We start from the raw sequence: 17,632 nt of genomic DNA, 5'->3' as shown, positions 1-17,632 counted from the left end.
CGGACGCCGCGCCCGCTTCCAGAGTCTCTCCCGGCAAAGAACCGCGTCACAGTTGAGCACTCTGTGGCAGCACTCACACGAGGGTAGCGGTGATGTCTTTTTTTTATTTCTTTGGTTCATGCCGCACGCCCCGAGTGCGAGTTCGTTTTGGTATCTCGCGCTGCGCATCTCATCATCTCGGCTTATCTCAAAGGGAACCCCCCCGGTGACAGCTGTCCCCGTGCGGCACAGGGTGACTTGGCACCTGCCCTGCGAGCGGCCGTCGGTCTGCTGCCGGTTGGGGGCGATGATTTTTACCCGCGTGCATGACCCAAAGCGAGTCGTTTGCAGCACGACTCTTAATTTGGCAATCGTGGACCGTGACGGTGACACGGCGTGGCCTTCTCTCGCCAACGGCGTCGGGGAGGGGGGGGTCGCTCACGCCGGCCGTGCGGTGGACGCGGTGCGTGGGGGGCGGGGGGCGTTGTTCGGTGCGGGGGGGGGGGCAATCTGCCCCTCGCTGTCGCAACCCCTCCGCTGCCGTGTCGTGCCTCCAACTCTCAACCCATCGTGGGTGGTGTTCAACATCCACACGTTTGAGAATTAACGCCCCCCGCCACTCGCCCCCTCCCCAATGTCACCTCTCGTCATTACCCCCTCCTACCCCTCTAACGATGATGATAACGAACTTAACAAAAATAATTCTCGTGAGAGACCGTCTCTGAAGTAGTTATCTGCAAGTGTGATCGCCTGGAATGTCTGACAATTAATTCATTGTCATCATTATAATGCTGTTTATTTATACACGAAAGCCTACGTTTCGAATTTTTTTCAGGAGGTTCCTGCCACATTGGGAAATGTTTGGCCAATTATTGGCAATGACGTTTCTGCTTTGCGTGGGAGGGTGACCGAAGAGCCCGGAGAACACCCAAGCAGTGTGACGGCGGTGACGCTCACAAGCCCTGGTGCAGGTCGCCCATCCTTGTACTAACCAGGCTCAAACCTGCTGAGCCTCCGGGTTGGAGCAGATCAAGCACACTCCTATAACTTGGTGACTAGACAGACACACGTGGTTCGTCCCTCAGTCCGGCGTTGAGAATCTCACCCCTCGTCTGCCATGCGCTGATCGATCGCTCGCTCGCCGTGTGTGGACAGAGACGTCCACCGGAGCGAACTCGGTAGTCCCGTGACGAAACAAGCAGGTGCACTGCTAGCTGCACTGAAATTCCTTAATTGCGTCGCGTGACGCCGGTTGCACGATCGTGACCCAACTGGGGGGATGGGGCGAAGTTGTGAGAGAGGTGGGTCTAGAAACCAAACGGGGGGCCCTGCGTTAATAATCACGAGTACATCCATGTTTCGTCTCCGCTGTCAGATTTGCCACAGGCAGGCAGATCCATTGTGGTGTCACCTTGCAGACATTTTGCGAGTCCACCGCCGCAGTTAGAGATGCAAAGTGCGTGGCGACGAACGTTCGCTTGAGATCCGTTGTGAACACGGACGCTAAGCGCTCACCAGGCACAGCGCTGTGATCTGCAAATGAAAGTCGTTGCCTCCGTTTGAGGTTTAAGATGAAACCTGAATCTGGCGTTGGCTTGCCTCCCACCCCTGCGACCACTCCACTGCTCCCCCCTTCTCCACTGCCTCCCCATCCACTGCCTCCCCATCCCCACTGCCCCCCCATCCCCACTGCCCCCCATCTCCACTGCCCCCCATCTCCACTGCCCCCCCATCTCCACTGCTCCCCCATCTCCACTGCCCCCCCATCTCCACTGCACCCCCATTACAGACAACTGCAATAGAACACAAGAGTGGGTGCATGCGCAAATACACATCTATGTGCACATGTGTGCGTGTGCACACTTGGCACGGTATGTCAACATCACCTCTGGGGAGACAAAGGTGGCCGGGCATGGTGTTGGCCACCAACTACCTAGCCATGCTTAATAGGTGCTCACTAACCGTACTTAAAAAGGAGATGGGGATCTTGTTATGATGCATGCGTGCTCATGCGTGCGTATCTGTGTGTTCACGTGCGTGTGCTCAGGGCTATTAAACATTCAAGATATTAAATCCAGAACAAGAAGTGCTACATCTGTCCCCGCACTGATTGAATTTCATGAGGAATTCTGCTGCATTTCAACCCCTACCTGGACCCATTACATTCCTATTTGCATCTGTCCTCCTAAAGACCCCAATGCATCTCGAGCGCGTGGTGGTGGGGGGAAGGGGTGGTGCTGGTTGTAGTGGTGATGACAGTGGGGGTGGTGTATCGTGGCTGGCTGGGTGAGTGGCTGGGTGAGTGGCTGGGTGAGTGGGTGGCTGAGTGGGTGGCTGAGTGGCTGGCTGAGTGGGTGGCTGAGTGGGTGGCTGAATGGGTGGGTGAGTGGGTGGCTGGCTGAGTGGGTGGCTGAGTGATTAGCTGGCTGAGTGATTGGCTGGCTGGCTGAGTGAGTTGGGAGTATAGGCAGATGGATGGTATTGCTCCTCAAGCCGCCGCATTTCATTTCCTTTCACCGAGGCTGTCGCTTGGAGTAAATGAAACACGAAGTCGATTAAGCAGTCGCCGCCGCTTCTCGGTTCTGCCGCGCGATGAGAGGCGACGTCGCACCGAGGCGCCCGTGTGGAGTGTCGGTGGCAGCAGGTGAAGGAGCAGTGGCCTGGGGGGGAAGGGGGGAAGTCATCCCCTTGTTGACCATCATAACGATCGGCAACCTCTCCACGCTGTTGCCATCTCTCACGGCCCTGCAGTGCAATAATCTGCGGTCGCGACCACGCACGGGCTGATTTCATCACTCCATCTCCACGGTGAACATGCTCTTGGGTGCGTTCCCCTACCTCGGACGCCATGTGTGTTCACGTGCGTCTCTGTGTGTACGTGTTGGGAGCACAGCAGTAGTTACCACTACACTGTGCTACGCACCCAGCGACCCAAGTTCGATTCCCGCTCGCAAGAAATAACAGCGGCGGACATTTGAACCGGTCCTGAACCTCCGCTAGGGCGACTCAGCCCTAGGACCACTCGTCCGCACTTGGGATACACAAGCAGCTGGGCGTGGCGCTGTCCGCCCTGTCCCTTCTCGCGCCGTTCCGGTCTTCACAGACGTTCGCCAACGGCTCTTGCGCCAACGGTCTGTTAAATACCACCCTGAGGATTTTCGTCTTTGTCCAACCCCGCAGGTTTACGACAACGATGAGGACGGAGATGAGAAGCAGTACATGACGTTCCCCGAGCGAGAGCGGTACCCGAGCACGCGCCACGACTACGGTTACCAGGGCGAGCAGGATGACTACGAGGGGCTCGAGGAGCAGATGAACCCCGTGTACAACGCGCTGTCCTACGGCGAGCAACCGGGGCCCTACGGCAGCCCCGAGCCCAGTGACACCCGCGGACCCTACATCAGCCCCAATGTGCACTATGTATAGCAGCAGCACACACACAGCAGCAGCACACACACAGCAGCACACAGCAGCACACACAGCACACCGTGATGATGCTCGCCTTGTCACGAGGAGGAAAAGAGGCACGGGGTGGCTCACGAGGTGAGCGGGGGGGTGAGTCTAGGGGCTGACGTGAGTATAACACAACTTGCTGGGCGATTCATTTATGAATACCCCACTGATATCTAATGACCCTCTTACTTTCGTCTCAACCACTGATTGAGTAGAGTGAATGCCACGGTGGCTCATCTTAAAGGAGAATGGAGTTAAGCGATTTACTAATTTTGTGAGTTGAGATTGCTGGGAAACGTGTCGAGGTTTTGAAGAACTAAATGGGGTTTTTTTTCCTCCATTACCCCCACACCGCCCGTTATTTTAGTGGGGTATCTGTAAATGGATCGCCCTGTAGATCCCCCCCGTCTACTTACGTCAAACCCGAATCGATGCCCGATCTTGGCGAAGATGTCGTTTTTAAAAACTCTAAAACGTGAAATAAATAAAAATGTTGACGGCGTGGGCGGGCGTCACGATGATCGTAGTAGCGACGACGGAGCGGCCATTTCCTCCGTGCAGCCATCGTCACTTCCCCCGCAATGGACAGGCGGGGGTCCTGGCGGTGGGATGTGGCTGTCGCCTTGGTATTAAATTTTTACGTTTTCCTGCAGCTGTGCTCAATTGAGGTTTGAGGATGTGGAGGAAGAGGAGGAGGTGGGTGGGGGGGAGTGGGGCCCAGGGCAACGATGATTCGAGGCCCTGAACGTCCATCCCTGTGGTTGGTGGGGGTGGAGGTCTTCACGCATTGCCGTGTCCCAGTATCCCAATTGACGGGTTGCATCCCAGCTCGGTTCCTGATGGCTTCACGCACCTCGCCTCCAATTCGTCCCATTAACTGCCTGCTTGGCTACCCTCTCAGCTGCTCCACACGGACCCCCCTGGTTACCCGATCACCCACGACTCCCAGATCATCCCCACCACATTCGCCAGGAGTGGTGTAAAACGGGGTTCGTCGTACTCGGAGGATTGCATGGGCTGGTATTGAACCCCCACTAGATAGTTGCGTGGCACACAGCACGTGGGCACCACCACCGTTAAGAGTCGGTACATGATAAGCTCATTGTTTAAAATAGATTTTTTTGTGTAACGCTCACAAATACCCGTGTCGGACCATGCGCGTGGGGATCTGTTTAATTGTTGTCGGCTCGCGTAGTAGCGCATGCGGGCGTGACCCCGAGATGGGCACGACCCCCAGGGGGGTGCCACCCCCGGGCAGGCGCGATCCCCGGGTGCCGGTGACTCTTACCCATGCCAACGTTAACGAGGCCCTCTCTCGAACGAGGATGGATGTTTTGGAGACAACGCACACACAAAGGTGTGTTGCGTGTGCAAGAACTCTCAGCCTTATGCAGGCGGCAAAACCAGCAGTTCAGAAGAACTGCGTTATAATGATAATTTTGTCATTGACAGCCATAAATTGGTCGGCCACATTTTCTCAAACATTAATGAGCTCTCAAGACAAATTTCCACAGTTCTTCTGAAGGAGGGGGTTTTGCTTCACGCGTGAGACTGAGCGCTCTTGTAGACGCAGTGCTGCACACCTGTGTGTGTCTTGCTTAATCTTTTTTTTTCCTGGCCTGCACTGATTGTATTGCCATGGCTGTACTATCAATTAACGATGTAAATAGAATAGTTGTAAGCACGATTACATGCACACGTATATGTAGTCGTTACTCTGTCCAGAAAAGGCTCGACGAGTCTGAAGGCTTGCATGCAGGAGGGTCCTGCTATCCTGCGATGTTTCACCAATCCCTTGGACACCGCGGAGCTTGCGGCCCCCGTCCCCTGCATTGGGGGCTCGGCGCGCCCACACTCTGCATCGCCACGTGCAGACTACGGTAATTAGGAAGAAATAGTGCCCCCCCCCTTCAACATCCCCCCCCCCCGCCTCAACACCGCCCCCCCATCCTACCCACCCACCACCCTTCCCCCACGGCCCACCATGTCCACAACAATCCCCTAAAACATTTAAATGAGGCCATCCAATATTAATGCGTCCGTATCTCTCGCAATTCTGCGACTCTCGGGGTTCATTAGAGAGATAACAGAGACGATGTTCATAATAATCATCGCGCTGCACAATGGTGCGTTTAAAGACTCGGGGCCCGCCTGTAATGGCGGGTTGTGCCTGGACAGAGCCAATTAGGCGAGGGGATTGGCAGGCGAACGGCGGCGTTGAGATTGCTCCGTGACTCGAGAAGGGATCTCTGTGTGGGCGTGCGTGTGTCGCGTAACGACGATGGGCTGCGTCATTTTAAATGGGGAATTGATGTTGCTCTGAGATTAGCCTGTCTCGATATCATCATCATCGGTCATGGTCAATCCACTGCTGGATGATGGCCTCCCGTCACCATTTCTCACGATCCCGTGATGACGGCAATAATCCATCTAGCACCGGCACACGAGAGCTGCTTCCGTCGCTCCGTCCCCTCGCTCCGTCTCCGTACTGGGTGCAGAACGTCCCCTTGGGACGCGTGTCCACTCCGTCGTTAGTTCTTGACCGCCGTCCCTTGTAACCGTGACGTGACCTGCCCAGTGCCACGTGTCCTCGTCGCAACACCGCTCGCCCTGAGTAAAGCGATACCCGGCGTGTGGGGACTCGCGCGCGCACACACGGCTTGTCATCTGTAAGATGCACCTGCCATTCTTCCACTCCGGTGGTGGGTATCCATCTAGGACCCCGAACTGAATGATGAAGTTGCAAGCGGTGGCGCAGTGGTTAGCGTGCTGCACTATGATCCCGGCGATCGGAGTTCAATTCCCTCTCATGACCAACATTGAATATTATCTAAGCCGGTCCCGAGCCTCCCCTAGGTCGACTCAGCCTCAAATGAGTGCCTGGTGCGGTGTGTAAACATCGCCACTAAGGAAACAATGGCAGCCGGGAGTGGTGTTGGTCACCCACCCCCTAATTTGCCGCGCCGGCCTTCATAGGTGCTTGCTATAACAGCACTTGGCCCAACAGTCTGTTAAAGGCTATACGGGGGACGGGGGGGGGGCCTTTGTGTTTGTAAGCGCGCGTGTGCTTCACGGGCTGCACCTGCGCCAGACAGATCCAATGCCTGAAGCCGAAATTACATTTAGGATGCATCAGCCGACTACAAACATGCATGCCGGACAAAGGCGTGTCTTAATTGTACCGCAGTCGTGTGAAATAATCGCGGTGAAATACTTTACAATTCCAACGAGTGTAGTGGTGGCGTTATTAGAATGGTGATGCCTGGCCGGCGATGACGAGTCGGCCAACATTGCCCTCTCCTGGAGAGGAGGTTCTCTCTCCCGCTACCACTGCTGCCCCGAGCCAGCCGCAGGGCAGTGTGGGGACGATGCGCCGTGGTGCTGCTGCTGTCGAGGAGGAGGCGGCGGCGAGTCAGGGCTCATCTGTTGTCGTTGCGCACCTCCCTCTCCTTGTGTCGTGAGTGGGGGACCGCCCCGTGAGCTATTTGGGGGGGACCCTAAAATGTTGCTTGCTTTGCTTGTTCCCAGCACCATCACTATTGTACACAAAATATGAACATTTAAATATAAAAAAACGAGAACTATTTCTTTTTGTAAATGAATGACTAGCGTCACGTGATTGTAACGAGGATGGCTGTAGCAGACGATAGCTGAATCACGTGCGCGCGAGAGAGCGCGCGGTCTTTTATACGGGCGTGCGCGGTGTACCCATGAACTGTGATAAAGCCCGGTGATTGTTCGTTGTGATTGAGGGGTTGGGGTGGTGGGTGGTGGCTATGGGGCCTGTGTGACTCGCGCTCTGAATCTAACGCTGTTAATCTGTCCCACGTGTCCGGGGTGTTTGGCTTTAAGTACTTTTTCGTTACCGTTCGTCGTTATGATGATGATTATTGTTGCTGTTATGATTTTTCCATTGTCTGACACTCGTATCCTCTCCACCCGCTTTTTAACAACTGCTGTACATATATATTCACGGTTATTCCGGAAACGTTTAGCCAACAGGCAGTGTCTGAATAAAGTCTGTAATCGGATACGTTGATTTGCTTCATCTGATTATTTATGGTGTTCTTATTCTGCTTGTTTATCCAGCAAAGACTCAGGAGGGTTCTGTTCTTCGCATGTGGAGGGCCATGTTGCTGCTGCTGTTGCGTGATAACAATTGAGTTATGTGGAGGTACATTTTTCAGCATTGGAGATGTTTGGTCAATGTCACTCACAATCTGTGCCAGGGTTTAGATTTTAACTTTTGGGGAAATGTACGTACAGATGTTTGTTATTGGATGTAGTTTTAACGATAACCTCGCCTCCTGCGTGAGCCATTGGCGAGTGGACCGAGACCATCGACTCGCTGCGCCCGAGTACCACTCCGCGTCCTCACGGGCAGCGGCTGCAACGCGGATAGAGACCCAGGATAGAGACCCAGGAGAGAGACCCAGGATAGAGACCCAGGATAGAAACCCAGGATAGAGACCCAGGATAGAGACCCAGGATAGAGACCCAGGAGAGAGACCCAGGATAGAGACCCAGGATAGAGACCCAGGCTCGGGGCTTGCCGGCTCTGTGTCTCTGACCTGGGAGCCATCACGACACGACGATCGCTGAATACAAACAAAAACATTTAAATTATTTATAAGAAACTTAAAGAGTTTTTGTTGTATTGACAAATGAGCAGCTTTGCATGGTTAATTCATGAGAGCATTAGCGAGCTAAGACGTGTGTGTGTGTGTAAAACCCGATTTGAATTAAAAGTAACCTTACCTAAGTGTGACTGAAGAAGTGATTCATCCGAAAAACATCTCTCCCTTAACGAGGCAATGGTAAAGGCCAACGCGGCGAGGGTGATTTATGTTCACGTACCACTGGCGGAGCGGTCCTATAATTGAAATGTGATTAAACGGTTCCACTTAATTGGGATGGAGAGCGGTGGCGCAGTGGTTAGTGCACCGTGCTGCGACAGTAGGTTAGGTTTTGGAGACATCCCGTACGGACTTTGATTGGGGCTTGGGCAGGGTACGTGATGACGAGAGGTGGTGGTGATGGCCGGCGGTCAAGACTCAAGACGAGTGGCAGTTAAAGGAGCGGGACGTGCCTGGCAGAGCCTCCAAATGGGAAATGGAGCGATGAAATTATCTCTCGTGCGGGAGCTCGGATGGAATGTTGCAGTTTGAGATTGTGAGGAAAGGCAGTGACATGGGGGGGAAGCTTTCATCCAGCAGTGGATTGATCATGGCTCATCATGAAACAGTAGACATGCAACCAATGCACCGAATCATCGCGATTCGATTCTGAAATCCGTGCCTCGTTCGTGCGCTCTCCTTCGTCATGTCTCCCGCGCTCACTCCAGGCGTCGTCTGGGCCCTTTGGCTCCTCTCCAGGCCACGCGGCCAACTCGTGTGCGTGTCCCTCCGCGCGTCGCTCCACTGCTGGATGACGGCAACTCCATTTACCAAACCATTTGGATGAATATTAGTGTACAGGATGATGCTCGTGACAAATTCGATCACTGAGCAGCAGGGGTCGGCAACCTGCGGGCTCTAAGGACTGCTTCGTGCCGTTATTCATTAAGCACCGTCTCGTATTGTGGCTCTTGAAATATTGAGTTTTTTTACCGATTTTGATCAAATGGCTCTTCTTGTTATTTTGGTTGCTGGCCCCTGCTGAGCCAGGAACGATTGAAGGCGCCACGGGAATCCGCGCCTCGCAGAAAGAAGATCCTGGGTTCGAGTCACGGCTCGGGCGCCTCTGTGTGGAGTTTGTCATCTCCCCCTGTTCTGAGTGGGTTACCTCTGGGTTCTCCAGTTTCCTCCCATTGCAAAAAAAACATACAATGTAGCTGGAATTGGCAAAACATCCCAAAGCTGAAAAATGATCGACAGATTATTCAGTTGGGATCAATACCAAAACCCGCTATTCACCACTAAGCGACGGCGACGTCACCACGGCGCCCGTGCCAGGCCAGGTGCACTTTGAGGCCACCACGTGAAGTGTCAAAGGCTCGATGGCAGGAGGAGGTCACGGGACAGACTCGGCAGGTGCCATGGGTTGACTCACTGAGATGACTGGCAGACGCACCACCCGTGCCCCCCACTGCGCCAACAGTTGGGATCACACGGCAGCATTAGCGACATCGCCCCCTCCTGCGGAATCTCGGCAGGACCCTCCTGAGTCTTGAAACTCGATGAGGCTTTCGTGATCATAATAATAAAAAAACGGGTGAATTATTGTCGAGTTACAGATGGTATCCCCTGGAGAGAGATGGAACCGTACATCTCGGGGTGAATTCGAACGTTGTAATTGTTTCATCCCTGCAGCCACTCGAGGCGCTGTATGGATATCCGTGTTCATTTGAATGAATCTTGAAAGAATCGATGCGACGTGGTGAGGGCGAGAGCCGATTGCGATGATTCACAAGGAATGGGATAGCGGGGCGCACCCACCACCCAGATCCCCATCCAGCCTGAAGCTGTTTCCGCGGGCGTTGTTAGCGAGCGCCTATTGAGGCCCCATCAGGGGTGGGGCGGCCAGCCCCCCACTGTCCGACGGTTTACACCACGCACCAGGGGTACTCATTAACGGCCGAGTCAACCTAGCGAGAAGTCTGCGACCGGTACAGATAACAACTTGCCAATGTTGAACACGCGGTGGGCTTTCGCGACCAATATCCACAATAGAAGTGTTTTGGGTTAGATCGCGTAAATATATAAATGTCTCGTTAAAACCCGCCAACTTGCCAACGATGTTAGCCGTGGCCAGGAATCGATCTCATGTTGCTGGGTTTGCAGTGCAGCGTGCTGCTTATCCACTGCGCCACCCACGCATGAACACACAATACAAAGACAAAGGTACTCCCGATAGTTGGCACACAGTGCTATTAGCGTGCACTCAAGGCACATACACCACAGACCATACACACACCATATACACCCACCGTATACCGTAATATAGTGCTAAATATCATGTACAACGCATGCAACCCAACAAAACTCCCCCCTCCGCCCCTGCCGTTAAACACAATCAGTGCCGCCTGTAATGGGAAATTCATGATTTAGCCACAATCACTGCCCCCCTGCCTGCACCCCGCGGGCTCCTCCCCTCCCCCGTGTCTGCAGTGCACGCGGAGCGGACATTAGCGCGGCACTCAGCCGAGCGGCCACGTGCCGAGCGGCCCTTGATTAAAGCAGCCTCCACTTAATTACCTCCCCCCACCACCACAACCTCCCCTCCACACGAGGGTTCCCCAGACTCCAGTGCTCTCGACCCCCCACCACCGCCCTCCGTCTATCCACGTTCACCAATTCACTTCCCGTTTAAATAGAAATCGACTCGTTTCACGCTGTACGCGCCCGATGGTTGTTAAACACGTCCCACGTGACGCGCTAAGCAATTAACGTTGCCCGCGTGATTAGAGCCCATTCACATTAATATTGAGATCTCAGTGTGCGCGTACGCGTGTTCCATCCACGTACGCGTGTTCCATCCACGTACGCGTGTTCCATCCACGTACACGCGTGTTCCATCCACGTACACGCGTGTTCCATCCACGTACACGCGTGTTCCATCCACGTGTACGCGTGTTCCATCCACGTGTACGCGTGTTCCATCCACGTGTACGCGTGTTCCATCCACGTGTACGCGTGTTCCATCCACGTGTACGCGTGTTCCATCCACGTGTACGCGTGTTCCATCCACGTGTACGCGTGTTCCATCCACGTGTACGCGTGTTCCATCCACGTGTACGCGTGTTCCATCCACGTGTACGCGTGTTCCATCCACGTGTACGCGTGTTCCATCCACGTGTACGCGTGTTCCATCCACGTGTACGCGTGTTCCATCCACGTGTACGCGTGTTCCATCCACGTGTACGCGTGTTCCATCCACGTGTACGCGTGTTCCATCCACGTGTACGCGTGTTCCATCCACGTGTACGCGTGTTCCATCCACGTGTACGCGTGTTCCATCCACGTGTACGCGTGTTCCATCCACGTGTACGCGCGTACACGTGTTCCCATCCACGTGTGACCGTACACGTGTTCCATCCACGTGTGTCCGTACACGTGTTCCACGTGTCGCAGACCCACAATAGCCTGGTCTCGGCTCGCTCATAATAGTTGCGAGAATGTCATCATCGCTTGCAGCTGTGGTTGGCGCCGCCTGCTCCCCCTGCTCCCGATGCTGAGGGGAAGTGGGTGAGGTTGAGGACTGTGGCTGCTATGCCTGCATTAGGTACGCGGTCCACAACTCTCCAGAGATCCTGGCTGACGGAGGAGATATCCTCTGGCCCCTACATTATTTAACATCTGTTTTGTCCATGTAGATCAAGAAGCGTTCCATAGCTGTACCAGAGTAATTTCCATCTGGTACAGCTTATACAATGGGAGGCTGTAGATCGATGCCCGGGTGCTGTCAAGGAATGTGTGGTTAGTGCAGGCATGATTCCTTGGCAAAGATTTCAGTTTTGTGTATTAACATCTTAACACAACTGTTTTATTGCCAGAAAGGGTAAAACCAATTATTATATTTTGATACTGGCAAGGGAGGTCCCATGATGTATCTGGCTCAGCCCGAGTCTTTAATGTTCTGATTGTGGCATTGTCTTTGTGCTGTTCGCCTGTTGGCGTCCTCTGGTCTAACACTGTTTGAGACGAGGTTCTAAAGAAAGCTGTCTCTGGTGTGGACCAATCAGTTTTAAAGACAATGCATCATCATAGACTACCAAAGCATGTTTTTGTTGCATGTTCACCACAAGTATATGTGGTTAATGCACACATGATTCCTTGCAAAATGTTTCAGTTTGGTGTTTTAACATCTGAACACAACTGTTTTATTGCCAAAAAAGGTAAAACGTTTTCTTAGATGAATGGCTCACTATTGGTCAACCATGTTATTTATGTTTGCTGATCTGATGGTTGCCGCTCACTGAGGAGTGCTGAACCTACAGCGTGCCACTCAGAAATGAGGCCTTACCATCAGCCCCTCAAAAACAAAGCATCTGACTGAGTATTTTGTGATTTCCAACATTCCACCCTCTCAACTCCCTATGAGTGATAGGCCAGTTGTGGAGAGAGTGGAAAAGTTCCCATACATGGGCATTTAACCAATGACCAGCTTCGCTTTGGCAGCAGAGGTCTCACTCCGAATCAGTCGAGCGGCATTATGTTTTCATCAGCTGCGTAACGCTGCTGTGTGGAAGCTCCCTGGCCTGTCCTGTACAGGTGATCCACATGGAGTAAGCCAGGGGTATGACTTCCTCCTCGACCCGAGAGGAAGGGAATTTCACAGCCATTGTGTGATCCACCAATCATTACTGCCTCCACAGTCATAAAGCCACGCCCATCACCTCCCGTCCAGCGACACACGTGGGAACAGAAGTGAGACTTTCCCCCCAAACTATTGTCGTGTTATCCGATTATTTGAGAAACCGATAATCGGTGCGATAGCCAATGAGTTAAACAATCTCACTATGAATGTGTCACTGCGCTGGCAGTGATGCACACAAGTACTTAACACATACATCAATACTCTAACACTGCGGCCTTGCAAAGAAAACAAATCAATAGGCAACGTTTCGGGCACAAGTACAAATGAAGGAGAGCACAATTGCCCATAACGTCGCATATTGTATATCCAGTATATATACACAGTACTATATATCTGCTATTAACGCCACTGTGTTGCTGACGAATGTTCGACATAGCCCGGCTCGAGCTGATACCGGGAACCGGCAATTTTAGACCTGGGCCTGGAACGTGAATCGCTGAGTCAAGCAGAGAATCCCCCCCCCCTCTTCTTACCCCCCCTCTTCTTATCCCCCCCTCTTCTTACCCCCCTCTTCTTACCCCCCCCTCTTCTTACCCCCCCTCTTCTTACCCCCCCTCTTCTTACCCCCCCTCTTCTTACCCCCCCCTCTTCTTACCCCTCCGCCCCCCACTGGGTCCCTATACGCGCCCGGGACTAACGCGAGAGCGCGCGTCAAGATGAACCTGACGAGAGCGGTGCGGGTTCATCTGGCAGGGCAGGTTCATGTGGCAGGACGGGGTTCACGTGGCAGGGGCGGGTTAATGTGGCAGGGCGGGTTCACGTGGCAGGGCGGGTTCACGTGGCAGGGGGGTTCATGTGGCAGGGCGGGTTCACGTGGCAGAGCGGGTTCACGTGGCAGGGGGGTTCATGTGGCAAGGCGGGTTCATCTGGCAGGGCAGGTTCATGTGGCAGGGCGGGTTCACGTGGCAGGGGGGGGGGGTTCACGCGGCAGGGCGGGTTAATGTGGCAGGGCGGGTTAATGTGGCAGGGCGGGTTCACGTGGCAGGGGGGTTCATGTGGCAGGGCGGGTTAATGTGGCAGGGCGGGTTAATGTGGCAGGGCGGGTTAATGTGGCAGGGCGGGTTCACGCGGCAGGGCGGGTTCACGTGGCAGGGCGGGTTCACGCGGCAGGGCGGGTTAATGTGGCAGGGCGGGTTCACGTGGCAGGGGGGTTCATGTGGCAGGGCGGGTTAATGTGGCAGGGCGGGTTAATGTGGCAGGGCGGGTTCACGTGGCAGGGCGGGTTCACGCGGCAGGGCGGGTTCATGTGGCAGGGCGGGTTCACGTGGCAGGGCGGGTTCATGTGCGGGGTCGCGTGTGGGGGGGGCTAATGAGCCTTACGGGGAGGACCCTCGCTGTGTGCATGCAAATAGCGAGGGGGTCGTTAGTGCCGCGTAAGCGTTCCCCTTCCCCCCACTCACCCCCCACTCCCCCACCCCACCCCCACTCCCCCCACCCCACCCCCCACTCCCCCCACCCCACTCCCCCCACCCCACCCCCCACTCCCCCCACTCCCCCCACCCCACTCCCCCCACTCCCCCCACCCCACCCCCCACTCCCCCCACTCCCCCCACCCCACCCCCCACTCCACCCACTCCCCCCACTCCCCCCACCCCACCCCCCACTCCCCCCACCCCACTCCCCCCCCACCCCACCCCGCACTCCCCCCACCCCCCACTCCCCCCCCCACTGGGAGTGACACGTCACAGGCTGCTGCAGTGTGGCACCCCCCGTGAGCTCAGCGCGAAGAGGGCGGCTGCTCTCTTGGTGAGGCAACCCGGTGTTTGTCAACACGGTATTTGTCAACACGGTATTTGTCAACCTGGTATTTGTCAACCTGGTATTTGTCAACACGGTGTTTGTCAACCCGGTGTTTGTCAACCTGGTATTTGTCAACACGGTATTTGTCAACACGGTATTTGTCAACGCGGTGTTTGTCAACCCGGTGTTTGTCAACCCGGTGTTTGTCAACCTGGTATTTGTCAACCTGGTATTTGTCAACACGGTGTTTGTCAACCCGGTGTTTGTCAACCTGGTATTTGTCAACACGGTATTTGTCAACACGGTATTTGTCAACGCGGTGTTTGTCAACCCGGTGTTTGTCAACCCGGTGTTTGTCAACACGGTATTTGTCAACACGGTATTTGTCAACGCGGTGTTTGTCAACCCGGTGTTTGTCAACCCGGTGTTTGTCAACACGGTATTTGTCAGCACGGTATTTGTCAACCCGGTATTTGTCAACACGGTATTTGTCAACACGGTATTTGTCAACACGGTATTTGTCAACACGGTATTTGTCAACACGGTATTTGTCAACGCGGTGTTTGTCAACCCGGTATTTGTCAGCACGGTATTTGTCAACCCGATATTTGTCAACACGGTATTTGTCAACCCGGTATTTGTCAACGCGGTATTTGTCAACACGGTATTTGTCAACACGGTATTTGTCAACGCGGTGTTTGTCAACACGGTATTTGTCAGCACGGTATTTGTCAACCCAATATTTGTCAACACGGTATTTGTCAACCCGGTATTTGTTAACACGGTATTTGTCAACACGGTATTTGTCAACCCGGTATTTGTCAACACGGTATTTGTCAACCCGGTATTTGTCAACGCGGTATTTGTCAACACGGTGTTTGTCAACACGGTATTTGTCAACCCGGTGTTTGTCAACCCGGTGTTTGTCAACACGGTATTTGTCAGCACGGTATTTGTCAACCCGGTATTTGTCAACACGGTATTTGTCAACACGGTATTTGTCAACACGGTATTTGTCAACACGGTATTTGTCAACACGGTATTTGTCAACGCGGTGTTTGTCAACCCGGTATTTGTCAGCACGGTATTTGTCAACCCGATATTTGTCAACACGGTATTTGTCAACCCGGTATTTGTCAACGCGGTATTTGTCAACACGGTATTTGTCCACACGGTATTTGTCAACGCGGTGTTTGTCAACACGGTATTTGTCAGCACGGTATTTGTCAACCCAATATTTGTCAACACGGTATTTGTCAACCCGGTATTTGTTAACACGGTATTTGTCAACACGGTATTTGTCAACCCGGTATTTGTCAACGCGGTATTTGTTAACACGGTATTTGTCAACACGGTATTTGTCAACACGGTATTTGTCAACGCGGTGTTTGTCAACACGGTATTTGTCAACACGGTATTTGTCAACACGGTATTTGTCAACACGGTATTTGTCAACACGGTATTTGTCAACCCGGTATTTGTCAACACGGTATTTGTCAACCCGGTATTTGTCAACACGGTGTTTGTCAACACGGTATTTGTCAACCCGGTGTTTGTCAACCCGGTGTTTGTCAACACGGTATTTGTCAGCACGGTATTTGTCAACCCGGTATTTGTCAACACGGTATTTGTCAACACGGTATTTGTCAACACGGTATTTGTCAACACGGTATTTGTCAACCCGGTATTTGTCAACACGGTATTTGTCACACGGTATTTGTCAACGCGGTATTTGTCAACCCGGTATTTGTCAACACGGTATTTGTCAACACGGTATTTGTCAGCACGGTATTTGTCACACGGTATTTGTCAACACGGTATTTGTCAACACGGTATTTGTCAACCCGGTATTTGTCAACCCGGTATTTGTCAACACGGTATTTGTCAACCCGGTATTTGTCAACCCGGTATTTGTCAACACGGTATTTGTCAACACGGTATTTGTCAACACGGTATTTGTCAACACGGTATTTGTCAACGCGGTGTTTGTCAACACGGTATTTGTCAGCACGGTATTTGTCAACCCGATATTTGTCAACACGGTATTTGTCAACCCGGTATTTGTTAACACGGTATTTGTCAACACGGTATTTGTCAACCCGGTATTTGTCAACGCGGTATTTGTTAACACGGTATTTGTCAACACGGTATTTGTCAACACGGTATTTGTCAACGCGGTGTTTGTCAACACGGTATTTGTCAACACGGTATTTGTCAACACGGTATTTGTCAACACGGTATTTGTCAACACGGTATTTGTCAACCCGGTATTTGTCAACACGGTATTTGTCAACCCGGTATTTGTCAACGCGGTATTTGTCAACACGGTGTTTGTCACACGGTATTTGTCAACACGGTATTTGTCAACACGGTATTTGTCAACCCGGTATTTGTCAACCCGGTATTTGTCAACACGGTATTTGTCAACCCGGTATTTGTCAACCCGGTATTTGTCAACACGGTATTTGTCAACACGGTATTTGTCAACACGGTATTTGTCAACACGGTATTTGTCAACGCGGTGTTTGTCAACCCGGTATTTGTCAGCACGGTATTTGTCAACCCGATATTTGTCAACACGGTATTTGTCAACCCGGTATTTGTCAACACGGTATTTGTCAACACGGTATTTGTCAACGCGGTATTTGTCAACGCGGTGTTTGTCAACACGGTATTTGTCAGCACGGTATTTGTCAACCCGATATTTGTCAACACGGTATTTGTCAACCCGGTATTTGTTAACACGTTATTTGTCAACACGGTATTTGTCAACCCGGTATTTGTCAACGCGGTATTTGTTAACACGGTATTTGTCAACACGGTATTTGTCAACACGGTATTTGTCAACGCGGTGTTTGTCAACACGGTATTTGTCAACACGGTATTTGTCAACACGGTATTTGTCAACACGGTATTTGTCAACACGGTATTTGTCAACCCGGTATTTGTCAACACGGTATTTGTCAACCCGGTATTTGTCAACGCGGTATTTGTCAACACGGTGTTTGTCAACACGGTATTTGTCAACCCGGTGTTTGTCAACCCGGTGTTTGTCAACACGGTATTTGTCAGCACGGTATTTGTCAACACGGTATTTGTCAACACGGTATTTGTCAACACGGTATTTGTCAACACGGTATTT

General features: G+C 52.8%; 1 protein-coding gene across 3 annotated transcripts in view; it reads left to right on the top strand.

Moving 5' to 3' along the window:
• Positions 1-7,463, top strand: part of LOC116948234 (nectin-1-like) — a 74,398-nt gene extending 66,935 nt beyond the window's left edge. For 2 of the 3 annotated variants that reach the window (XM_076071347.1, XM_076071346.1), the window contains exon 9: positions 3,160-7,463. In XM_076071347.1, the coding sequence (XP_075927462.1) occupies positions 3,160-3,405 (246 nt within the window). In that variant the 3' untranslated portion in view covers positions 3,406-7,463. The remainder of the gene's footprint in view (positions 1-3,159) is intronic. The other variant, XM_076071348.1, reaches the window with a different exon arrangement.
• The last annotated feature ends 10,169 nt before the right edge of the window (positions 7,464-17,632 follow it).

The sequence above is a fragment of the Petromyzon marinus genome, chromosome 32 (genome assembly GCF_048934315.1).
Source record: "Petromyzon marinus isolate PM22_M1 ecotype Great Lakes invasive population chromosome 32, UKy_Petmar_22M1.pri1.0, whole genome shotgun sequence".
Lineage (NCBI taxonomy): Eukaryota > Metazoa > Chordata > Hyperoartia > Petromyzontiformes > Petromyzontidae > Petromyzon > Petromyzon marinus.
The sequence above is the reverse complement of the archived record's forward strand: the minus strand, read 5'-3'. Positions and strand labels throughout refer to the sequence as shown.